Genomic DNA, 21,701 nt, shown 5'->3' with positions numbered 1-21,701 from the left:
TCCGGTAGACTCGGTTCGATTGGGGACCGAAAATTGCAACATTTGTTACATTTCCAGAACTCTAGTTCGCATTCACACTGCACTATGTCAAACGACTAAAACGAACTGAGAAACCTGTTCCCCCCGTCGCCTGTGGGGGCGCTGCACCAACAACTACTGAAGAAATCGACACAAAACCTCTGAAGAAGACCAGCGCAACTTCCTTCTTCACAAAAAGTAAACAAAAACGGAACAGTGTCAGATTTTAGCTGTTGCAGGATTTCTTCATTGATATACATTACTGGTTCGGACATCGACTGTTAGCCGCTAACGCTAGTTTTTGTCATTTATTAAAAGTTTAAAAATTGTTGTGTGCAGAGCGCCACAACAACGGGACCATAAGCTGATAAAAAGCTGTAAAACAACTACAAACCATTTACATTCTGCTTGTCCTTGCGTAGTGTCCGCACGCAAACCCGTTGGTATGACAACCGACGCAACATCTCCGTTAACCCGCAGAGCAGAGAGGGATGTGTTGACCAGAATGTCCTGCACTGGAGCTCAATCCCTGCTTTTGAAACGGTCTCTAGTCCGGTCGCATTCAGACAGGTTTTCTACCGTTTTAGAGTCCACTTCAACCGGACCGAGGCCTGGGTTTTTAGGCGGATCAGAGTTCGGTTTTTAAGTCCGTTTTGGAATTCAAATTTGCATTCAGACCTCCCCCCAAAAACTCGGACTTTCTAGACAACCGGATTAGAGTCTGATTCGGGACTCTAATCCTAGGTTGGTGTGAATACACCCTAAATCTAATAAAGCATTTTATAATCCTGTTAGACAAAATATGCAACCGTGTTTTCCATGCCAACTCTTTTGACTCTGTAATTGTCTTATTTTGGCGTGTGATTTTAAAACCTCTCTGGGACTTTGGTAATCATTTGGCAGTCAAAAAATCCCAGTGAAACCATTAAAGGAGGTCTGAACAGCTGGATCTACCAGCTTTGATCAGTTACAGACAAACGCTGCCATCTAGTGCTGGAATGTGCATTTAACAATCTCTCAGTGTCTATTATTCTCATCTGTTTGCTGTGATGGGCCACCTACTTTGAGATTCATCTCACCAGACTATCAAAAAAGATTCGCTGCGACATTTTGATGGTCTGAAAAAGCTTAAATGTTGATACAAAAGGTTCAAATACTCTTGAACTTTGTGTTTTCTCTTTTTGTCAAGTTATAATCATCACTGTATCTTATTTAGATTTTACATCTCACAGTAGCATACCAATGTGAGATCAAAGAAAATGACACATGGTGATGATGTAAAAATTAGTCATGTTACTCTGATGCCCCTAAATGAAATTACAGAAGCCTCTAGTTCGTAAATAAGCCAAACGTTTCATATTTTTATTTGTAAAATTTATGATTTTCTCTCCATTTTTGTGTCAGTAACAAAAACACAATAAAATATACTGAAGGTTTAGGCTAGTTACAAGTCAAAATTTTAAAAATGGTGAGAAGATTCAAGGGGTGTGAATAGTTTTATTAAGTCTTGTTGTGTTATTCATCTACAGATGGTAAAAGTCTGCAGAAAAAAATAATGATTCTAATTTTAATCTCAGAATTCTGACTTTTTTGGTCATAATTCTAATTTAATCCAAAAGTTCTGATTTTAATCTCATAATTCTAATTTTATTCTCAGAATTCTGACTTTTTGTTCAGAATTCTATTTTTTTTTTGTCAGAATTCTAACTTTTTCTAACTCTAAAATCAAGAATTCTGATTTTAAAATCAGAATTATTATTTTCTCAGAATCCTGACTTTAATATTCGGAAATCAAAAGTTTGAATTTTTTTTGTTTTTTTCCAGTGGCCCTAATCCTCTTCCATATTCGTTTAGAATTATGGCACTTATTATTCCCACTCAAAGGCATAGTTAAAGACCAGTCCTGTTTTTAAGTTATAGTTACTCACATACAGCCTGGTTCTGTTTAGGAGAAAAATCTGAGATACAGATGAACTTTCTGAACAGTGTAAATGTTCCCACGTTGACTCATCCAGCTGGTGGCTTTTATTTCAGGGAAATTGCATCAGTGTGTCTCCTGCTGATTTTCTGATGACGCTCTCTTGGTGCCAGATGAGAAGAGGAGCTCCACCAAACACAGGATCTGTGGGGAATAATAGAAATGTATACTTGGGCTAAGAGGGAGTTTTATGTTTTTGGAGCATCTAAATGAGCCCCGACGCTCTCTGTCTGCTTTGAGATATTCACCCAGGAATGTTGAAATCTCTGCCTCCGCTGCTGTCTTGATGTCTTTGTCATCCTTTTCATTTCATGTGGTTTTGCACTTTGCAAACAAGAAGCCTTTTGTTTATGCACTGAGCTGACTGGACAACAGAGGTGCTGTCATTTCAAAAGAATTTCCAAATGATGTGAATGGAATTATTTACTGTATACAAAGCTTTGGATGCAAGGACAGCAGATCAAAAAACATTTCTAATCCCAGAAGAGACGGCGTGACATGGAAAATGTCATACAGGCAATCATTTTTTTATTTAACAATATATAAAAAAACAAAGGGAAGAATAAGAGAAATACGAAAGAGGATTAGGCCCACTGACTTTTAATCAGACTTTTTCCTCAGAATTCTGAGATTAAATTCGGAATTCAAATTTTTCAGAATTATGACTGTTTTGAGAATTCTGAGATTAAAGTCATAATTCTGAGATTAAAGTCAGAATTCAGAGATTACAGTCAGAATTCTATTTTTTTCCAGTGGCACTCTGAATAGTAATCTGCATATTGAGAGTTTTTTCTTCTTCATTTTTCAATAAAAGAAATCTGATCTGCATCATTTCAAGATTTTCCACTTTTAGGCCTGAAATGTCCTCCTGTTTCATGAATACTTGACAAAAATGTCATGTTTTCTCTGCTAATTGTAATATACTTACCTGTGAAACCAAAACACAAAGCAGGAAGGGAAATGTTGTGATTTAAACTCGACGGACCAAAAGCGTGTGAGCACGCGAACAGGAAACCAGCCACACAGAATAATCAGAGTTTACTTTTTTTTATTCTTTTTTAGCGCTAGAAAAGAGAGACGCTTACCCTCACAGGCTAATTTGTTGTGGAGTGAATATAACCGAAATTATACAGCATCTGAATCATTGGTCATATCTAAAAACACGCCCAGTGGTTGCCTGATGTCGTACGTCAGCTAAAGTTGCTATTTCTACAAAGGGGTTTGTGTGAAAGTGAAACATGCCATGTGTGTAACAAACTGTGTGTGCGTGTCCTTGATAAGCGTCTCAACAGAAATCACTTAGATTTCCAGAGGTTTTGTCAAATAAACCGGTCAATTTTAGTTAATTATTACATAAGTGCTACAGAATTATTGGTCATGTTTTTCAGAAAGTTGGAGTTGATTTCTTTGAGCGTCGTTTAAATAACAGTTTCTTTCACTCAGAGCCGGAAGAGATTTCTTCTGCACTCGCAAACGCCTTGCTTAGCAGTAAGCACATCCTGCTAAAAGAGACTAAACACCCTTTCACAAGTATGGAGGGGATTTTCTGCACCTCAGCCAAGTTCCAGCTTAAATTTCAAACAGCCACAGACTCCAGCAAACACTCTGCTTTTATCTGGGTGAAACCTTGTAATGCAAATCCTTCCTTGCTGATGTAAATCTGATAATGCTCTTAGTCTCTTTGTGGGTGGTTGTTTTTATCCAGACATTGAAATCTTTCCGAGTTATTACTTAAAATGTTTCCAATAAGCCAATAAAGTGAGCTGGAATAAACAAGGTTTGTTGTGATATAATTAATTTATATCTAGATGTTCAGAACTGCAATAGAATGGCCAGAAAATGTTGAAATATTTTTTCACGACCTTATAAAATTATTGATTTAGGTTCTACTTTTTTATTCACAACCTGCTTTTACCTAAACTCATCAAGAGTCATCAACAAAAATGTCTGAAATCTTAAAAACACTCCAGTCACTCTTTCAGATTCCCTCACTGTCATCTGCAGGGCCCTCTGGTTTGGTATTTTTTAGTTTAATCAATAACTTTTGATTTTTTGCTGTTATTTGTTACAAAACTCTCACAGTGAAATAAAACAAGCACCTCTTACTCTAAATAACTTAGTCAAAAATGTCACTAAAAATGCTTAGAGAAGTAGAGTTGGTCTAAATATCTTCCATTATTGGACTCAGATAAAATTGAAATCAAACGACTTGGACTCTTATTGCACCACAGATTAAGCTAAGAAAAATAAAAGAAAAACTTTAATCAAATATAGACATTTGTTTTGGAATATTGATCAGTTTGTCTCACAAGAGAAACTTATAATTTGATGTTTTTGTGTCAGTGTATGCAGCTGGATGCTGATCACGATCTGCTACAGATTACCAGAAATGTTCATTTTTGTGGTTGTCTGGAGACAGAAACGTCCACATTTTAAATGTGCAAGTTTCTCCAAAACAAAGCCCTGTCGATGTGCGTTGCTTTATTTTCAATTCTTCCAGTATGTGTTGGCTGGACTTTACATGTGTTGCCACAATGAATGAACCGTTAAACCTTCCAAAGAAAATTAGGTCACTGGTTTGTTATTGTTCCTATTGTCTTTGAATTAAGAGAATCAAAATGTCTGGCATCCAGATCGTCAATAAAATAAGAATATAATCTTTTCTGGGGAGAATTTCAGATATTTCCATGCTAATACATAAAAGGAGGAGCAACAAAAATATGTCATGCAAAGGAAAACTTCTTTGTATGACATTGAAGGTAAGTATCTTTAGTTTATAGAGTTATGTATTGAAGATACCCATTAGTTTAATATATAGCAAATACATATTGAAATGCATAAGTTATCTAAGGTAACATTAATTGTTGAAAGATTATTATATACACTTATTGTTTCATAAAGTCTAATTTTTCATGACCATCTGTCTAGCTTCCATCCTTTTATATCAGCATTAATAATAAAAAAATAAATATAAACACACAAAATGTGTTGGAAGACAGTGTTTGGTGGCTGGCTGAGAACATGAGAAAGTTGGAGAAGGACTTATTCTCTGTCATTAAAAGCAAAACAGAAAACTGTAAGAAGAACCCCACACAAGACCAGGTTTACTTATTTATTTTAGACTTTTACTATTGTTTTAACAACAGCTGTCGATTAAACTGAAAGTTACAACTTTGACATTATCATGAGTCGTTTTACTTAGAAATCGTCCAGAAGCGCCGTGAAAATGGCGCTCTACCTTTACTAAGCTGCAGTGCAGACTACCGACCACATGATGGCGCCATAGCGTGGCGTTACAAATGCTTGTTTGTCAACGTCCACCAGTTGTCGCTAAAACTACCCAAACTCCATTCCTTTCTTTGCCAAAATCAATCCCACAATCCCGCACACCGGTGGTGTATTCATTTGAATGGTTAAACTGTGAGGCGTTAACATCGAGGTGGAGTTTTCGGTCTGACTTTAACCAGTTTTTCACGTTGTTTTTTTTTGTGGATTTGCACATCTGAGGAGCCTTTACTACACCTTACAAAATGAGTTGGTTGGTATTCAATCCCCCGATGTAAATGGTGAAAACGGTAGCTTGTCGGAATAACCCTTTGTTTTTGTGTGAAGCCATATGTTCCCTGAAGGTGGCGAGGCTAACTTGCTAGCTAGCTAGCTCGTAGCAGCGGCCCAGCTCGTCACTTTTAACGTCTCCGTGTTTTCTTCGCAGTTGAGCTAAATGCTAAAAGTTAAAGCCACTTATAACGTCAGTTGGGTAGTATTAAATTGCCGTCTTATCGGTTAATGTTCACTTCCTTACATGGCCTGTTTTCATGTTTATGAAAGCTAGAAGTGTATTCTGAACTTTAATTTCGACTTTTGTTGCAGCTTAACGAGTCTAAATCGGGAAACGCCTATTTAATTAAAACGTTTACACTTGGATTTACCTTTTAACACATTCTTAGTTGATCTTGTGTTAAAAGATAGCCTTAATGTTAGTTGCCAGCTCCGGATATATGAGTTATATTATCAATAATTATGTTTGTTCAACAGTGTCCCTTATTATGGCAGCTGGCAACCATTGTAAGCAACGGGAAGTCTTTAAGGTCAACTGCAATAAATCCAATGGCTTTCTGCGGTCCTGCCTGTATGTTTCTACTGAAAAGAACATGAAGCAGGTATGAATACCAAGAACTTTGGTTTAATGCATGAAATACAGTAAATTTGTGTGTTAAATCCTGGTGAACGTGAAGTGTAGATCAGTGGTTTCTAGCAGTGGTAGTGCCTTCATCCCCTATCCTTTTGTTTTAGGTGGATTTTATTAATAAGGAAGAATTAGATAAGGACAGGTGAGTCTCTAATTTCACATCCGTGGGGTTTATCCAAATATAATCATTCTCTCACCGTCCCACAGATTAGTCCCTCTTCGCCCTGGAATATTACAGGTAGACCTCAAGAAATTAGAATATCATCAAATTTTTTAAGTGATTGAAATAAGAAAATGTAGCATTCATATGTTTCATAATCTTTAAATGTAGAATTGGATAGTTCAAGATAATTTCTATTATTAATTTCACCTTATCAAAACACAACATTCAGTTTTTAAAAGAATTGGTGTACATTTTTGATTTGTCGTATCCAAGCATATTCATTCAAATTGTGTGGAAGGAAATTGGTAGAAAAACATAAATGTAGAAGCAACAGGGACACCTAGAAATTTGAGAATATTTTTGAGGCAAAGTCCATTCAAATGGGTATATTTATAAGATGGATTGTGACTGACTTGAGTTCATTGTAAACATAAACTCTAGATAAAAATCCACTCAGTTACTGGAAAATAATTACATGTACTTTGATCCAAACAACACAGTTTTGTGTTGTTACAACACAAAACTGTTTTACAACTGGGTTAAAAAAAAAGAGTTACAACTGGGTCCATCTGAAGTTTTGTAGAAGAAATAACTTTATTGTAATCTTTTAATGAGTTTACAAGAGTATCTTAAAGCTTTTAAAACATTTTTGAGACGATCTCAACACGCATCAACACATATATTACTGGCATAGTACTGAATAGTAGGGTTTCCCTACTGTATTATAAGCCTGGCGGGCCACCAGGCTTTCTTTGTGCCCCCACCAGGCTTAGCATTGTTAAATTATCTTAGGTTTTTTTTTAATTTTGCCTTTTTTTTAAAAGACTTTATAGTTGGTGTTTAGGTATGAGTCTTCCATACCTAAACAAATGCACAACTATCAAGTAATTTCAAATTTCCTGTCAACTTTAAATATTTTTTAACTCAAAAACATGGCGGACAGCTGCCCTAGCGCCCTGAGCACCGGGCTTAGCAGGTTTTCTGGGGGAAACCCTGTACAGGCATACATTTGAAAAGGCTGACATTTCTGTACTGTGTATATTAAAAACGTTTTTTCTTTTTCTCCAACCTTTAGTTAAATAAAACCCATTTAGAACCACAAATTTTATGGGCTTTTCAATTTTGAGAACCAATTTCCTGTTTTCTTGTCATTTTTAAACAGTCCCCATTTTATTTCTATTTCTAGACGCCAACATAAGGACAAACATTAAACTTTTGCCAAAAACTGATGGGTAAAAATTTCTTCTTTGGAAATGATGAAAAATACCTCAAAATTTTGAACTCACAAGAAAAATAGATCCCCATAAAAATATGCGAACAAACATGGAAAAAATTCCACAAACAGCTAAAACTTGATATTTAAATCTTTATTTAAAAAGATTCAAATATTAAGTTTTAATAATAGTTTGGCCATTTTTAGTCAAAGTTATTAAGAAGGTCTGAAGAGCAGCAGATTGAAGATTCCTGGTTTTGGGTGGGCTAATAAAGCTGAATTTTGTGTTTTCAGTAGTCGTTGGTCATAATCTAGAATTAATATAGTTAGTTTTCAGTGATATTCTAATTGATTGAGATGCACCTGTAAGTCATCTTCCCATTCCATCAACACAGAATATTTGTGGCTTTGAATCTCACTTCCTGACTGAACCACCGCTGCTTTGGCCCATCTTGGCGTTTCTCCCCTCAGATTCCAGGTGCATCACAGAGTGCAGAGTCCAGGCAAAACACAGCGCCCGTTGCCTTGCAAGAGGAGGAGTTGTTCATCGGTGGAGGTGGGCGCAAAGCTGCTCCGAAGGTCATCAAATGTAGGCCGTCTCCGTGGCCCCGGCATGGCCAACAAGGAAAATGAGGTGACATGCTCCGATGACGTGCGGGGCGTTCACTCCAGGCCGCCGATGAACCCTGCTGAGGCTTCCAAGATGGCAGGGACCAGCTCCAAGTACGCAGACTTTACCGAGGTGAGAAACAGACTTTTAAAAGAACATTCACAGTCTTGGTTTTTCTCTTACACGCAAGTATTTTTTATTTTTCACAAGTTATCAAAGGACCATGAAGCTATGACCCACATTCTCTTTGGAAGAGATCTCCGACTTAAAGTAGCTCTGACACTATGGCGAAGAAATGCCAGCGAGCTGGTATCCTACCTTATAAGGTAGAATTATATCGTATTGTTTGGTGCTTTGGGCTTTTTCTCGAACCATGTGACTCATTTTTTGTTGTTTTTGCTCCTCAGAATACAGGACACGGGAGTGCTGCTTGACTGCTTACCTATCTTAACTAACAAGTGAGTCACATTTCGTTTTTATAGCCCAGATGTTAAATTTGAAAGTTTTTTTTTCACTACTGGTGGTTTTAAAATGTAACATGTCAGTAATAGGATTATACAGCAGAAGCCATAAGTTTACATACAGCAAATAAAGATACATACACAATTTTCTTATCACTCTCTGAAGCTAAATTAGACCAAATTTTTTCTGGTTTTGTCAGTCAGAAGTACTAAAATTATTTCTATTTGGTAAATGTTGGAAAACTTATTGAGATTTCTTTTGTGTGACTATTTTTGAATAGATTATATATCAGGGAAATTTCTTTTAAACTTCTGGTTTCAACTGTACCTTGTCAATATATATTATACTATATTAATACAAATAAAAACACTTGCATATCAATAAATACCACAATAAGTGATAAAAATCAATGTAGTTTTTAGTGACCTCAACTTCTTTTTCTTCATTTCATTTAAATATCAGTTGTGTTTTATTATTTTATGGCTGAACTGAATGTGTGACGTAAATAGATGCTAAAGAGAGTCTACTGCTTTACTGAAATAAAGTATTTTACCTTTCTGCCTCCTACAGAAAATTCAGGTGTACGACTGTGAATCATCATCCATTCATTATTTATGCTTCTTTTTTTCTGATTTTTATCAGCCTTCAAACTGAAGCGCCATGTTTGTCACTTGGCTGCTGTGTTGACCTGCTGCCCCAAGTCAAAGTCATTCTTTCCAGCAAATATGAAGAGTAAGTTCCTCTGATATCGTCAGTATTGTATCACCACATCCATCCAAGAAGTTTTAGTTGTTGTGATTTCTTCCCTTGCTTCTCCCTCCCAACCATGTAGCAGTAGAAATACTCGTTTTTGTGAAAAGGAGGAAGATGACAATCTTGGACAGAGAGTGTAAACTGTGAGAAAATATTTTAATATAAGGGTGAACATTTTTTATGGACTTCAGAGATTGTTTTTCCTTCCATATCTGAGGAAACGCTGAAGCAGAAATTCCTCTCATTATAGTTTTCCAGTTCCACTTAATGAAAGTATGACAACATAAACTGCTGATTTAAAAAACTTATTCAGTGTTTTTAATACACCGAATCATTGTGCATGGGATACGATGTTGTGCGGAAGTAAAAATATAAAACTGATGTCATTATAATGTTACCAAAAATTATGACGGGCAGAGGATGATATGACTAAAGTAAAGGAGCCATACTTACCGTCCACCACAATACTACCTGCTCTTTTCTGATTTGGTCCAGAAAAAACTTACTAAAGTCCCTGCAGTGAAAACGCCACAATTATTTCCCTGAAAAATGAGTTTTTAGATCTGCCTTGAGCCAATTCTGCTAGCCATTACAGAACCAGAGGGGGCGCTCTTCTTCTTACATTATACAAACCTGTTGTTTATGTCTAAGAATGACTGGGATGGGGTGAAAACCGGTCAGGCCTAACTACTGCATTTATCTTTTTTCTTTTTTTTTTTTGACAGGCACATAACGGTGGCTTTACGCTGGGTTCAGTCCGTCATCAGGAAATGGTGGCCTGAACTTTCCAAAGCCGAGAAGAGACTGCAGGACAGTTGTTCAGAGGACAGGTGGGTGTGCCATGCTGATTACCATCTTAACGAATCTCCAAAGTTGAACCTCTGATCGTCTTGTGACGCTCATATTTCAGAATGAGCGAGGATTTCTAGTGGCCTTTAAGGTGGACGGCTTTAATGTTGTTACCGATTAATATTCAGCTTGATATCTCAGATTTATCACAACTAAATCTACATTTAGCTCTGTTGACGACAGCAGCTGAATGTAGAATAAAATGAAATGTGTTCAGCTGAAATTAGTGCTTTCCTTAGTTCATACTAAAAGACAGGGTCAAGACTTTGCTGTGTACACTTTTAAAAAAACTAACCAGATGTTTGTTGGCAATAAGTTTGTATTTTGGTGTCTAGAAAATGAGTTGTTTCAAAAACCTTTGGAATGTAATGCCACAAAAAGATTAATACCTGTCTTAACAACAAGCACTGCCCCTCACCTAGCAACCACAGGAAAGCCCATCCCGTCACCTAGCAACCAGAGCTAAGCTTCAGGATGTTTGGTCAGGAGGTTAAACCGTTGTACAATGGCTGCTGGAAAAGACAAGCGTTTCCCAAAATCACTTACTAAATTTTTGTTGGTTGTGCAGGAGGCTCTACTAATGCTTTTCAAAGATGTATGGTTGTATAACTGTGCATCTGTTTGCAGCCATTTTCACATGCGAGTGTAAATGCTGATATTTGGAGCAACTTATTTGGATTTAAAGTGATAAGAGGCCCAAAAACAGCTAATTCTGAAAGGAGCTCATTAGTATATGGAAATCTGATTATCTAAGAATTATTCTGCGTACAACATTTATTAAACATGTTTTGTATACTTGTAGGCCTATCCTAACCTATTAAAGGAGGCATAATGGGTCATCATCCAAGGTTTCTCTCAGAAAACCTGCTGGTGGTTGAGCGCTAGGGCAGTCATTCACCCAGCAGCTCGTTGTGTTTTTGAGTGAATTTTTTTTAAAGTTAACTGGAAATTTGTAAATATCACTTGATAATTATGTATCATTAAAAGATTGGAAGATTAATACCAGCCTTAAAAAATGCAAGCATTTTAAAAAGACTTTTAAAAAAGCAATTCTTAGCCTGGTGGGGGCAGAAGTAAAGCCTGGTGGCCCTCCAGACTTATAATACACCAGGGAAAACCATGCCTTTAAGTTTGTAAGTTCTGGTAGTTTTCCAGGTCCTAGTTAAAGTATTGGTTGGTGTTGGCAGCTGTCAGTTGTCAGCCTGTAAGAACCACTAGATTACACTTTTGTGTTTGTTTCAGGAATGTCGATGTGATGAAGCAGCGACTGAAGGACTTGTGGAAGGAAGGATCTCGATTATGTTTGGTTTCAGGATCAGTGGGAGAGCTGGCGAACGTAAGTTCCTTCAACTGCAGTCTCTAGATATTTTTATTCAGTTTTAATATTGTTTAATGACTTTAAAAACATGTTATAGTTTAATTAATGATCATGCTCTCTCTCATTTGTATTCCAGACCATTGACTCTCATCTCTCTCAACTGCCCTGACAGTTAATAAATGTAGCACATGTGACCACTACTGCTGATCATGGCTGTATTTTGAACTGATAATGTTTGCTAGAGAAATGGACTGGTTCACTCTGCGGACACTCCAACCTCTTAACTGGGACTGAACTTGATCATTCAGACAAATCTCCTCCCTAGAGCTGGGGACTCCTCTGGAGGAGGGCAGCAAGCCTGCACAGAAAATGACTGCTTCACATTGAAGTGGACCGTCTTGTGAAGGGGCATGTTTAGTGGACCTCATAAAACCTACCGTTTTGATGCTCTATGAAGTGCCAATATCTTTGTCTCTCACTAAACCACTTGTCTTTGAAATGCCCTGTTTTTTTCTTCTGTGTGCCTGATTCTTTGGAATCAGGAACTTGAATCTCCAAGAGTCTTTAAGTTATTAGTTGTCTTGCCTCTTCTTGTTTTGTTTGACCAACAAATGTCCAAACAAGTGATTCTTTTAATTTTCTTTTAAATAAATTTCCTAAAAAAAATCAAAAAACACTATTGCTTTTCTTCTCTCTATGGTTTGTCTACTCATTTCTGTTGAACCAGTCTTCTGTGACATTCAACAGCAGTTTTCAGAATATTGGATATCTCCTCTCTAGTCAAGTATGATTGTAACGCTAGAAAAAACTGCTTGGTTCTCCTTGAGAAAAAAGAAAATGTCCAGTTTGTGGTGACAGTTTTGGACAAAACAGCAAAAATATTCTCAAAGACAAGTTATAAACAGTAAATGCAACTTTAAATCTCTAAACTTAAGCTAGAAACATTATTGCCAAATGTTTACACTTTAGTAGGTGGAAGTAAGTATGCAAACATTCAGTCTGTTACAATATCAAGTTTCCAGGCTTGATATTTATTTCTCGATTATTAATCAGTGCTTCCCTGAACACAGCCATGGTTGATTGACTAGCTGTACTTGGTGCTAGAGTGGCTAACATGAGTAACAGTTTAGTCCAAAGCCTTTTCTGCTAAAATAAAATCTTTTGTGTATGTCAGATACAGACACATTACATATTGATCTGTTTAGCTAACGTCAGACTGTGTAGCAGACAGGCTTCAAGGTGTAGAAGTTGTATCAGTTCTGCCATTATGCTGTACTTAGCTAACGGGAAGCTAAGTGTGTTTGTGAGACGGCCACGCACGTGACCAGCTAGAATGGGCATCAGCCAATGAAAAGTGGCCCCTCTGGTAAGGCCCATGAAAGCATATTAGATTGTCCCCACAAATCTTTGGCAACTAAACACAGATTACATGTCTAACATAACAATCATCAATGATACATTAATAAAAAATGTCTTCATGAAATGTGTACTTTTCTTTTTTTTCCGTCAGTCAGGGGCTTCACCTATTCGCTGTAATGCTGACCGCTACAGGAGATGTTCTTGCCAACAGCATTTACCACTCTCTGAAGGAAGGAAATTATTTAATGTGAGTTAAAATACAACTTAATTTGTCTCTATGATTATAAAATAATTTTTGAATTGAATTCAGTTTTTATAGTAAGGGTCATAAATAAAACGGTGATTTAAAAAAAACATTTGGTACCAAAATTTGTATATCGCTTTTCCACATGTGACGTCACTTCCCCGCAGAGACAGCTGATGTTGAAATAAGCGCTTCTCCCACAACCTGCCATCACATACATGTCACTGCGAAGTTTATTCGAGGTCGCTTTAGTTTAACAACAACGGACAGCATGTCGCAGAGGGGAAGGATGCCGCTGTTATGGCTTTTCATTCAAGCCGGCCTCGTCCTGGTTAGCTGTTTCACCGACATGGAAACGGGGCCTGGTGCGGGCGTATCGACGCAGCCGAACGGAGATAAGTTCAAAATCGAGGGAAGAGCGATCGTTCCTGGCGTGAAAACGCAAGACTGGGTCTCTACGGCCAGAGTCTTGGTAGAGGGCGAGGAATATGTGGGGTTTTTAAGGTAAGAAATGACCAAAGACGCTCCAGCGGTTAGCTTGTTTGCTAAGTATTTAGTGTTAGCATTGCTGGTTAGCATCTCAAGATCAGGTGATCGCACGGTTGATGCGGAACACAAATAATGGCTTAAACCTGGAAGATTACTTACAGATTAATACACCTGGATGTAACTATATTAACCATGTACGAGAATTTGGTTAATTTCGACATAAAGTGCACCTAAGGCCCCCATGCTAAATGCTAAGTGTGGGCCTCTTGAGAGTCGAGTCTGTTAACATAGTAACAGTTCAAACCAATGTTTTCTACAAAACATGACGGGTAATGGCTTCTTATTACACAAAAAAATTCTCTGAAAAGTTGTTTTCAAATGTTGGAGTTAATGAGAATAACATCTTCACAGTACATAACAATACAGTCATTTCAATTTCGTATCTTTTATGGATATAAACCGAACACTCGTTTCCAGGTGTAGTTCTGTTTAGATTGCTGCAGTTTCTCCTCATCCCATTGGAAGGAACAGTGATTTTCCCATATGTCACAACTCAAAATGCACTTATTAGTGAATTGGAATTGAACACAACTATTAAATTAAATATTTAAATTAAATTAAATATTTATTGCCATGTATGCATGTTACCCCAGATACTACAGCTGTCACTCTTGTACAGGAGGTTGGTGTCTTTCAGAAAAGTGCGTGTTCACACCCTTTCAGTGTTATTTCACTCAACTATTTGGCATATCTCAAACAAAAACAACACAATTTTGATGCTATATATTTTTATTGCTTTAATGTTAAGGATAAGCTGTGTTGTGGTTGGAGAATGTGTGATTTAAATGATTTAAATCTGTTTTCAATAATATAGAAATATTAAAAAAATTACTGTATTACTTGCAAAAATGTTGCCCTTTTGTTTTTACAGAACGGATGGGAGTTTTGCAGTGAATGACATCCCTTCAGGATCTTATGTTGTGGAGGTTGTGACCCCTACATATAGATTTGAACCAGTTCGTGTTGATATCACTTCCAAGGGGAAAATGAGGTAAGGCTTTACCATAATTTAAGCCAGAAATACATTATTTACAGCTGTAACCCATATTGAGGCCATGTCTCCTCCACAGGGCGCGTCTTGTAAACTACATTAAGACTTCAGAGGTGATTCGTCAGCCTTACCCACTTCAGATCAGGGCCAGCGGTCCTCACAGTTATTTCATGAAGAGAGAAACTTGGGGCTGGACAGATTTCCTCATGAACCCGATGGTAATAAAACTAATTAGTGGCTCACTTAGAAATCACAATATCCGGAAAGCAATACTAGATCTCAGGTCATGTAAAAGGAATAATAAACTTATTTATATTTCCTGTAAAATGAATTGTCACTACTTGTGATTTAGATTTTGTCATCTTCAGTTTACATATGAACCTGTTTAGACTTTTGTCAACAGTGAATTGAGCTCCAGGTGAATTCCTCATTTAAATGTTTGTTGCTTGTGCAGGTGATGATGATGGTTTTACCTCTGCTCATAATTGTTCTGCTGCCCAAAGTCGTCAACACCAACGACCCAGAGATGAGGAAGGTAAGGGACACATTCACGTCTCCGATATTATGTTATTATGTATTATTATGTTCATAATAAGCAGCATTTTTAACTGGCGTAAAAGGCATTCTTGTGTTTAAATATTGACCTCATTGTACTGAGTTGTAATGGAATAACTTTCTCTTAGAGAACTGTAAGGAATAATATCAATTTGCTGGGCAACAACTGGCCACAGAAGATTGCAGGGTTTTTGAGTTTTTTATCGGATCCAGGTCAACAGTCAATTTCTTGTTTAACATTTATTTACTTTGCTTTGGAGGAGAGGAGGAAGGTGTGATCACAGCAAAGAGAGAAAAGGGAAAGCAACAGTGCAGAACTGGCAGTAGGGACTTTGAATGTTAAAACCAGGATGGGTGAAGTTAGAGAGTTGGGCATGAAGCAGAAAAGAAGGGTGGTATAAGATCTGTCAGGAAACCAGATGGAAAGGTAGCAAGGCTAGAAGATGAGGAGCAGAGCTCTCATGGTTCTGCTTCAGTGTAGATGAAATGAAGAGTTTATTCAGAACTTTCTGGTTGTGAAAAGAGTTTCAGATCGACTGATGAACCTGAAGCTCAAAATGTGAAAGAATCATGATCGGTATTCAGAGTTTCCCCCAGTAAACCTGCTAAGCCTGGTGGTAGAGGCAGCAGCATACCGTGATTTTGTGTTAAATATTAAAAGTCATAAAAACTCAAAGATGCACCAGCAGGCATCATAATAGTGTGAGGTCAACAGGAATATGGAGGGGCCGCACAATTAATGCACACCCCCTTGCTTAATCTGTCTTTACTGTCAATGGTGTATTAAAAATCCTATTTGAATTAAACAAACAATGCTTAGCCTGGTGGGGAAGCAAGTAAATCCTGATGGCCCGTCAGGCTTATAATACACTCAGGGAAATGTTGGGTATTGTTGGTGGTTATTCCCTGCAAGTAGGATTTGAGTTGGTGATGGGAACAGAGGTGATGGGCAGGTTTGGTGTCTAGGGTAAAGACAGATGGGGGCAGACTTTGCAAAAAGAATGGAAATGGTCCTGAAGAGGCATGAACACAGAGTGACTTATGATAGTGAACTACAGCTTTTGTAGACGTTATTGGTGACTACACAGTTGTTTTCAATGTGGGTAGCACCTTATTTGACTTATTTTGCATTAGTCTGACATGAGACTGCCATGAACATGACATAACACCTGCTATGAACATGAATGACTTCAGAAATGTTTACAACTGTTGTCATGAAGTGTCATTCAGTAAGTAATGACTCATTTAATGCAAAGATTCACTAAAACTTTGCATTATTCGCTAATAACACTTTTAATGCAAAGTTCAATTAAAATCTGCATTAAAGGTAAATTAAAAGTGTCATTACAACACTTCATGACTTCATGAAGACTCCTTCATGTTCATAACAGGTGTTCTGTTTATGACAGTCTTCTGCACACCCCTTCTACCAAAGCGTTACCTCAGTGGGTAGCTACAGACGACCGAAGGATGTTAGTCTGTAGTTTCTTAAATCCCTTCCATGTTTGCAGGAAATGGAGCAGTCCATGAACATGCTGAACCCCAATCCTGAGCTTCCAGACGTCTCTGAGCTCATGACCAAGCTCTTCTCCGGCTCCAAGGGTTCCAGCAAGGCCGGCAGCAGCAGCAGCGGCAGCAAGGGCAGCAGGCCCGCAGCCAAACGGAGGTAGTACCGGACCAACCTGCTGGAACTGACTCACTACGTCAAAGCAAGATTTTTCAAGTGTCATTTCCCCCCCCTCCCCATTCACCTGGGTCTGCTGTACAGTTTTCTCCATCTGTAAATGTTCTGAGCACGCCGTGGTTTCCAATATACTGTCTGAAACGGAGCTAAGTGTTTTTGGTTTCAAGCTGCACTGTGGAAAATGTTTGCTAAAGCTATTATTCCTACTTCCTGTTTGTCTTTCCTACTTGTGTAGTTTTCCCACTGCTGCTAAATTCCTCTATCTAACAAAAAAGAGCCTATATACATATTCAGAGTTTTTCTTTTCCTGGACAGTTTTGGTAATCCGACTGTGAATGAAATTGAAATTTAAGATGAGTTCTTATTTAAAAGTATAGATAAATAAATTAAAATGCTATATAACCTTTTTTTACTTGAGAAGATCTGATTTGACCTCATTCTATGAATTATTATAGTGCACTGTATGCTTACATACTGTACATGATGTGCCTGAGGTGTATAAATTAAAGCGACAGTGGTTGACAGGTTAGAGAGTAAAGGAGGTGTGGCTGGTTTTCCAGATCTGCGGAGTGTTGCTGGTTTTGCTTTTTAATAAAGTGGGAAGTAAAGTCAATATTAAAATCATTAACTCAGTTGTATGTGTAAAATGTCCTTATTTTCTTTCTTCATATTTAAGATTTTCACATCATAACTTGATGTGAAAATCACACATCATTTCTACTAAGGCGTAACGTACGTAACCTAATTTTGAAACATTCAATTCCTTTTTTTAAAAAATAAGAAAATAAACATTTTCTTGCTCAAAATGCAACAGCATAACATTTCTTTAACATACACTTTATTTGTAGCAAAACACGCATCTAAAAAAATACTTTCAATATTGTGATTAATTGAATAGCAATTACAGAATTTGAACCAAGTGAAGCAAACACTTTTACTTGAGGAGTACTGGGTAAAATATATTTACAAAGGTTCTTTTTTATTTATTTAAAATGCAAAACTTATATATATATAAAAATCATTGTTGTTTTTTTTAAGTACAAACATATTTGGGGGAAACGGTTAGGGCTAGGCAATATGGCTGAAAAACGTATCACGATATTGGCATTCCTATCAGTTGACATTAATAATTACTGATTAGATTTTTGTATTAAATATCCAAAGTACTGTACTGCTAAACTAGTGATGTGACCTTTCCTCTTTTATCTGCAATTTCTTCATGAGTTGTTCTCATTTTCTCTGATCACCCCCATTTGTTTTATTTTTAAGCAGTAATGGGTATGTAAAACAAAAACTAATCAGTAATTTTTTATATGCACTGAAATAAAATGCACCCGGTCTCCCCTGTTTTCCTCTGTTTATTGTCTTCTCTGGATGGGGTGTACTGAAATAAATTTTGTTGTGGTTCGGTACAATAACAAAAAAGCATTCATTAATTTGATCGTGATAATCTTTTGGGGCCATATTGCCCAGCCTTAGAGAAAATTATAAATATTTTTGACATGCTATTTCAGTTAAAAATGTAATTAATAGAACATTGTTTTTCAAAAATGGAACTATTTTATCTTATATTTTTAAAGATGCCCGACTTATTTAGTTATTGGTTGAATAAAACTGACTTGAAATCTAAATCTGCCAGGGTACGAATAATTTTGACCCCAACCGTAATATTTTCCTACCTGGAAAAAGAATTGCTGAAATAATGAACATGACAATCAGGCTGTTGAGTCTTTATCAACGTCTGTCTGACTTTGTTTCCTTCTGCATTTATTTGGATTCTAAATGTAAAAGTTCAGAGCAGCACAAATTCAGTCACAAATATATAAACAAAACAAAAGGCACAGAGTTTATAACTGTAAATTCAACAGTGACAGGTTTACAGTTGGAGCAGTATCGACCCTTTGCGCGTGACGTCACTGCCTTCAGAACTCCTCCCGCTCCGCCATGATGGACGTCAAAACCACCAACGAGCTCCCGCAAAGCCGATCAAAAAACGCACATCTGATAGCCTGATATCACTGTTATTTAGTCGATTTCGCAGTAAAAATGGTCACGGGTTGCTGCGCGGTCTGCTGCACAAACAGACAAGGGTGACAACTAAACTTGTCATTTTATTTTGTAACTTTTAATGAGAAACAATGCAGCGGCGATGGACACCAGCCGTTAATCATAATGACTGTCGGCCCTTGGTGTAACCGCGGATTTCCAGTGAACAATTTTTACAAGGTATGAAGATTAACTTTTATAAACTTCACATGCAAGTATGATTAGAAAGATGATATCCAGTATTACATTATGTTCGTGTAACCATTGGCAACCATGGAGACAATGCCGCGCCATCATGTAGCCTAGCATGATGGAAAGAAGTGGTTAGCATCTCGTCTTTTCTACCTTTTTAGGGCTTCCTCTGTGTAAAGGGGAATCGCCGTTTATGATATAATCCCATAAATTATGTGGTGTGAATTCAGGCAAAGTCGGTAATTTGATCAACACGTCAGGAGGGAGGAGGTACTGGTCGTTTCTAAGCTAGCTGCTTCCAATTTTTATAAATACCTCCGTCTATGAGCCTCAACCAGGTGTGTTACATTCATAGATAAATTAGCTGAACTTGAACAAGTAGAAGCCATGAATAAACTGGCAAAACAACTTTAGAAAACAATTTCAGTAGCTCTGTTCAATACTCCCGTCCCTCACTTCCGCCGTCCATCATGGCGCCTCGAATAATTTAGTGACGTTGTTGCAAAGGGTCAATACAAAATCATCATTCAAACATATAAAATATTTTTTACATGATGGATACTAGTAGGGCTGTTATCCTTAAATAATCTCACATGTACGTTACTGTTCAACTACATAATTCACAAAATGCACAATTAACCCTTAAATATAAGATAAGTTCCCAAAAGCCAGAAACAGAACAGAAGAAAACATCACCAAACCCAAACAGTGTATGAAATTTACATTTAATATTCACGGGTGTGAAACTTAAATTATACTGGTAAATATAATCTTTATACATAATTAATCAGATTAATTATTTACTGTATTTTCGGTTGAGGAATGGAGCATTTCGCTAAAACTTAGCAACAGTCATTTTGAATGCATATGAAGAGTTTAACATTATAACCATTGTGAATCTTGTACAAAAACCTTACAGAACAGTATAAAATACAACTTTAGATTGGGAAATTTAAACAGTTAAATATATAAATTATAAGTAAACAGTAACAATGGCTATTTTTCAAATTCAATCTCCCTGTTTTAACAATCTAGTTGATGAAACTACAGAATAGACAAACACTACTGCTATCTATATTTTGTACATTTATAAACACAAGTCCATGTTGCTGCTCACTAAAGTCAAGTTGTTACAGATCACTGTTTTTATATTCTAATTTTAATTTAAAGACATTCTTGATCTTGATGTGGCCTGAAATGAAAATAAGTCTGACATAGCATAAAACAAATTCCAAATATCTGGCAAATGCACATGTTTACTGTTGAGTACAGTGGAGGATCCATGATGCTTTGGGCCTCTTTCTCTTCCAAAGGAAGAAATCTTGTAGCCTCTACCAGAAACGTGAATGTAGGGCTTCATTTGGTCTTTCAACTCTCTGATTATCCTGAACATACAACTGAATCAACGCAGAAATAATTCACCACTCTGAGAAAGTCTTCTCAGTCATCCAGAATATTCTCCAAAATTACTTAAAAGACGAGAAACAGAGAAGAAGCTGAATAAATTTCTGTCTCCTTTATTCTTTACAGCAGGGTTGTCAAACTCATTTTGGTTCTGGGCCAAATCCAGATCATCAATGCTCTTAAAGGGCCAGTTGTGCCAGAATGTATTGATAAAACCTGTTAACAAACTGTTAAAATATCAGTGAATCCTTATAATTAAATATTATTATTGAACATCTTTTCAGTCCCTCCAGGATTTTGTGATTCTTTTTATGATTTTTTGCAAACAGATAAAAACTGCATTGATTTGATTGATATCATAATATTTAAGCACACTTAGTGCTAGAATCTAGAGGGCCACATAAGAAGGTATGGTGGGCCGGATTTGGTCCACGGGCCTTGAGTTTGACACCTGTGCTCTACATATCTGGATATATGAATAGGATTCCATGATAAAATCTTTTTCTTTTTTAAAAAAAACATCCAGGCCTGGATAAAATCTCCTAAAACTAGATGGAAGAATGTTTTCTGGTCTGATGAAACCAGAAAATAAACATTTGGGGCACAAATTGAAAAAGTACACAAATCAGGAACAAAACAGACACAGTGAAGCAAGGTGGTGGCAGCGTCATGCTCTAGAGTTTGCCTTTATTCATACTTACAAAAATGTTTTGTTGTGGATAAAATTAAAAGCTGGAATAAGTGTTTCTTTTAGGATCAGTGTATTTTTAAATACTAAGTTGATTTAAAGTTGAATTGTACAGGATTTTTCATATAAAATAAAGTCAAAAAAGCTTTATTTTGGTTTCATATCACAAAAACCTGGCTGGTTTTTGCACACCTTTGAGAACTATAGTGTAATTATTTGCAATTTTTGACATTTAAATACAGAAAGTTTATTTTCTTCAATCTTAATTTGAGAAAAAGTGACTGAACTCCACTTTTTGCTTCTTTTTTTGTAAAGTCACAATCACAGATACCTCACATCCCCCTTGTTGATATAGTCATAGTTAGAATTTTATTCAGAAGACATAACTAACAACTGAGTTGTGAGTCTCAAAACAAAAATACTTTTCCAGATAAAA

At 36.8% G+C, this 21,701-nt stretch overlaps 2 protein-coding genes across 3 annotated transcripts; both read left to right on the top strand.

Moving 5' to 3' along the window:
• The first annotated feature begins 5,364 nt into the window (after positions 1 to 5,364).
• katnbl1 (katanin regulatory subunit B1 like 1) lies at positions 5,365 to 12,221 on the top strand. Of its 2 annotated transcripts, XM_014471061.2 has the most exons (10): positions 5,365 to 5,534; positions 6,032 to 6,156; positions 6,290 to 6,327; positions 8,033 to 8,303; positions 8,382 to 8,497; positions 8,579 to 8,629; positions 9,276 to 9,365; positions 10,112 to 10,216; positions 11,478 to 11,571; positions 11,690 to 12,221. In XM_014471061.2, the coding sequence occupies exons 2-10, from the start codon at positions 6,043 to 6,045 to the stop codon at positions 11,720 to 11,722; spliced, it is 912 nt and encodes a 303-aa protein (XP_014326547.2). In that variant the 5' UTR covers positions 5,365 to 5,534; positions 6,032 to 6,042; the 3' UTR covers positions 11,723 to 12,221. The 2 variants fall into 2 exon arrangements, with proteins under 2 accessions (XP_014326547.2, XP_023204084.1); XM_023348316.1 differs by lacking the exons at positions 5,365 to 5,534; positions 6,290 to 6,327.
• A 1,082-nt stretch (positions 12,222 to 13,303) lies between these two features.
• Positions 13,304 to 17,569, top strand: emc7 (ER membrane protein complex subunit 7). The gene is made up of 5 exons (XM_005805168.3): positions 13,304 to 13,660; positions 14,577 to 14,696; positions 14,776 to 14,914; positions 15,151 to 15,231; positions 16,763 to 17,569. The coding sequence occupies exons 1-5, from the start codon at positions 13,428 to 13,430 to the stop codon at positions 16,919 to 16,921; spliced, it is 732 nt and encodes a 243-aa protein (XP_005805225.1). The 5' UTR covers positions 13,304 to 13,427; the 3' UTR covers positions 16,922 to 17,569.
• Positions 17,570 to 21,701: the final 4,132 nt, after the last annotated feature.

Source organism: Xiphophorus maculatus, chromosome 15, assembly GCF_002775205.1.
Source record: "Xiphophorus maculatus strain JP 163 A chromosome 15, X_maculatus-5.0-male, whole genome shotgun sequence".
NCBI classification, from domain to species: Eukaryota; Metazoa; Chordata; class Actinopteri; order Cyprinodontiformes; family Poeciliidae; genus Xiphophorus; species Xiphophorus maculatus.
This window is presented reverse-complemented; position numbering and strand designations above follow the sequence as displayed.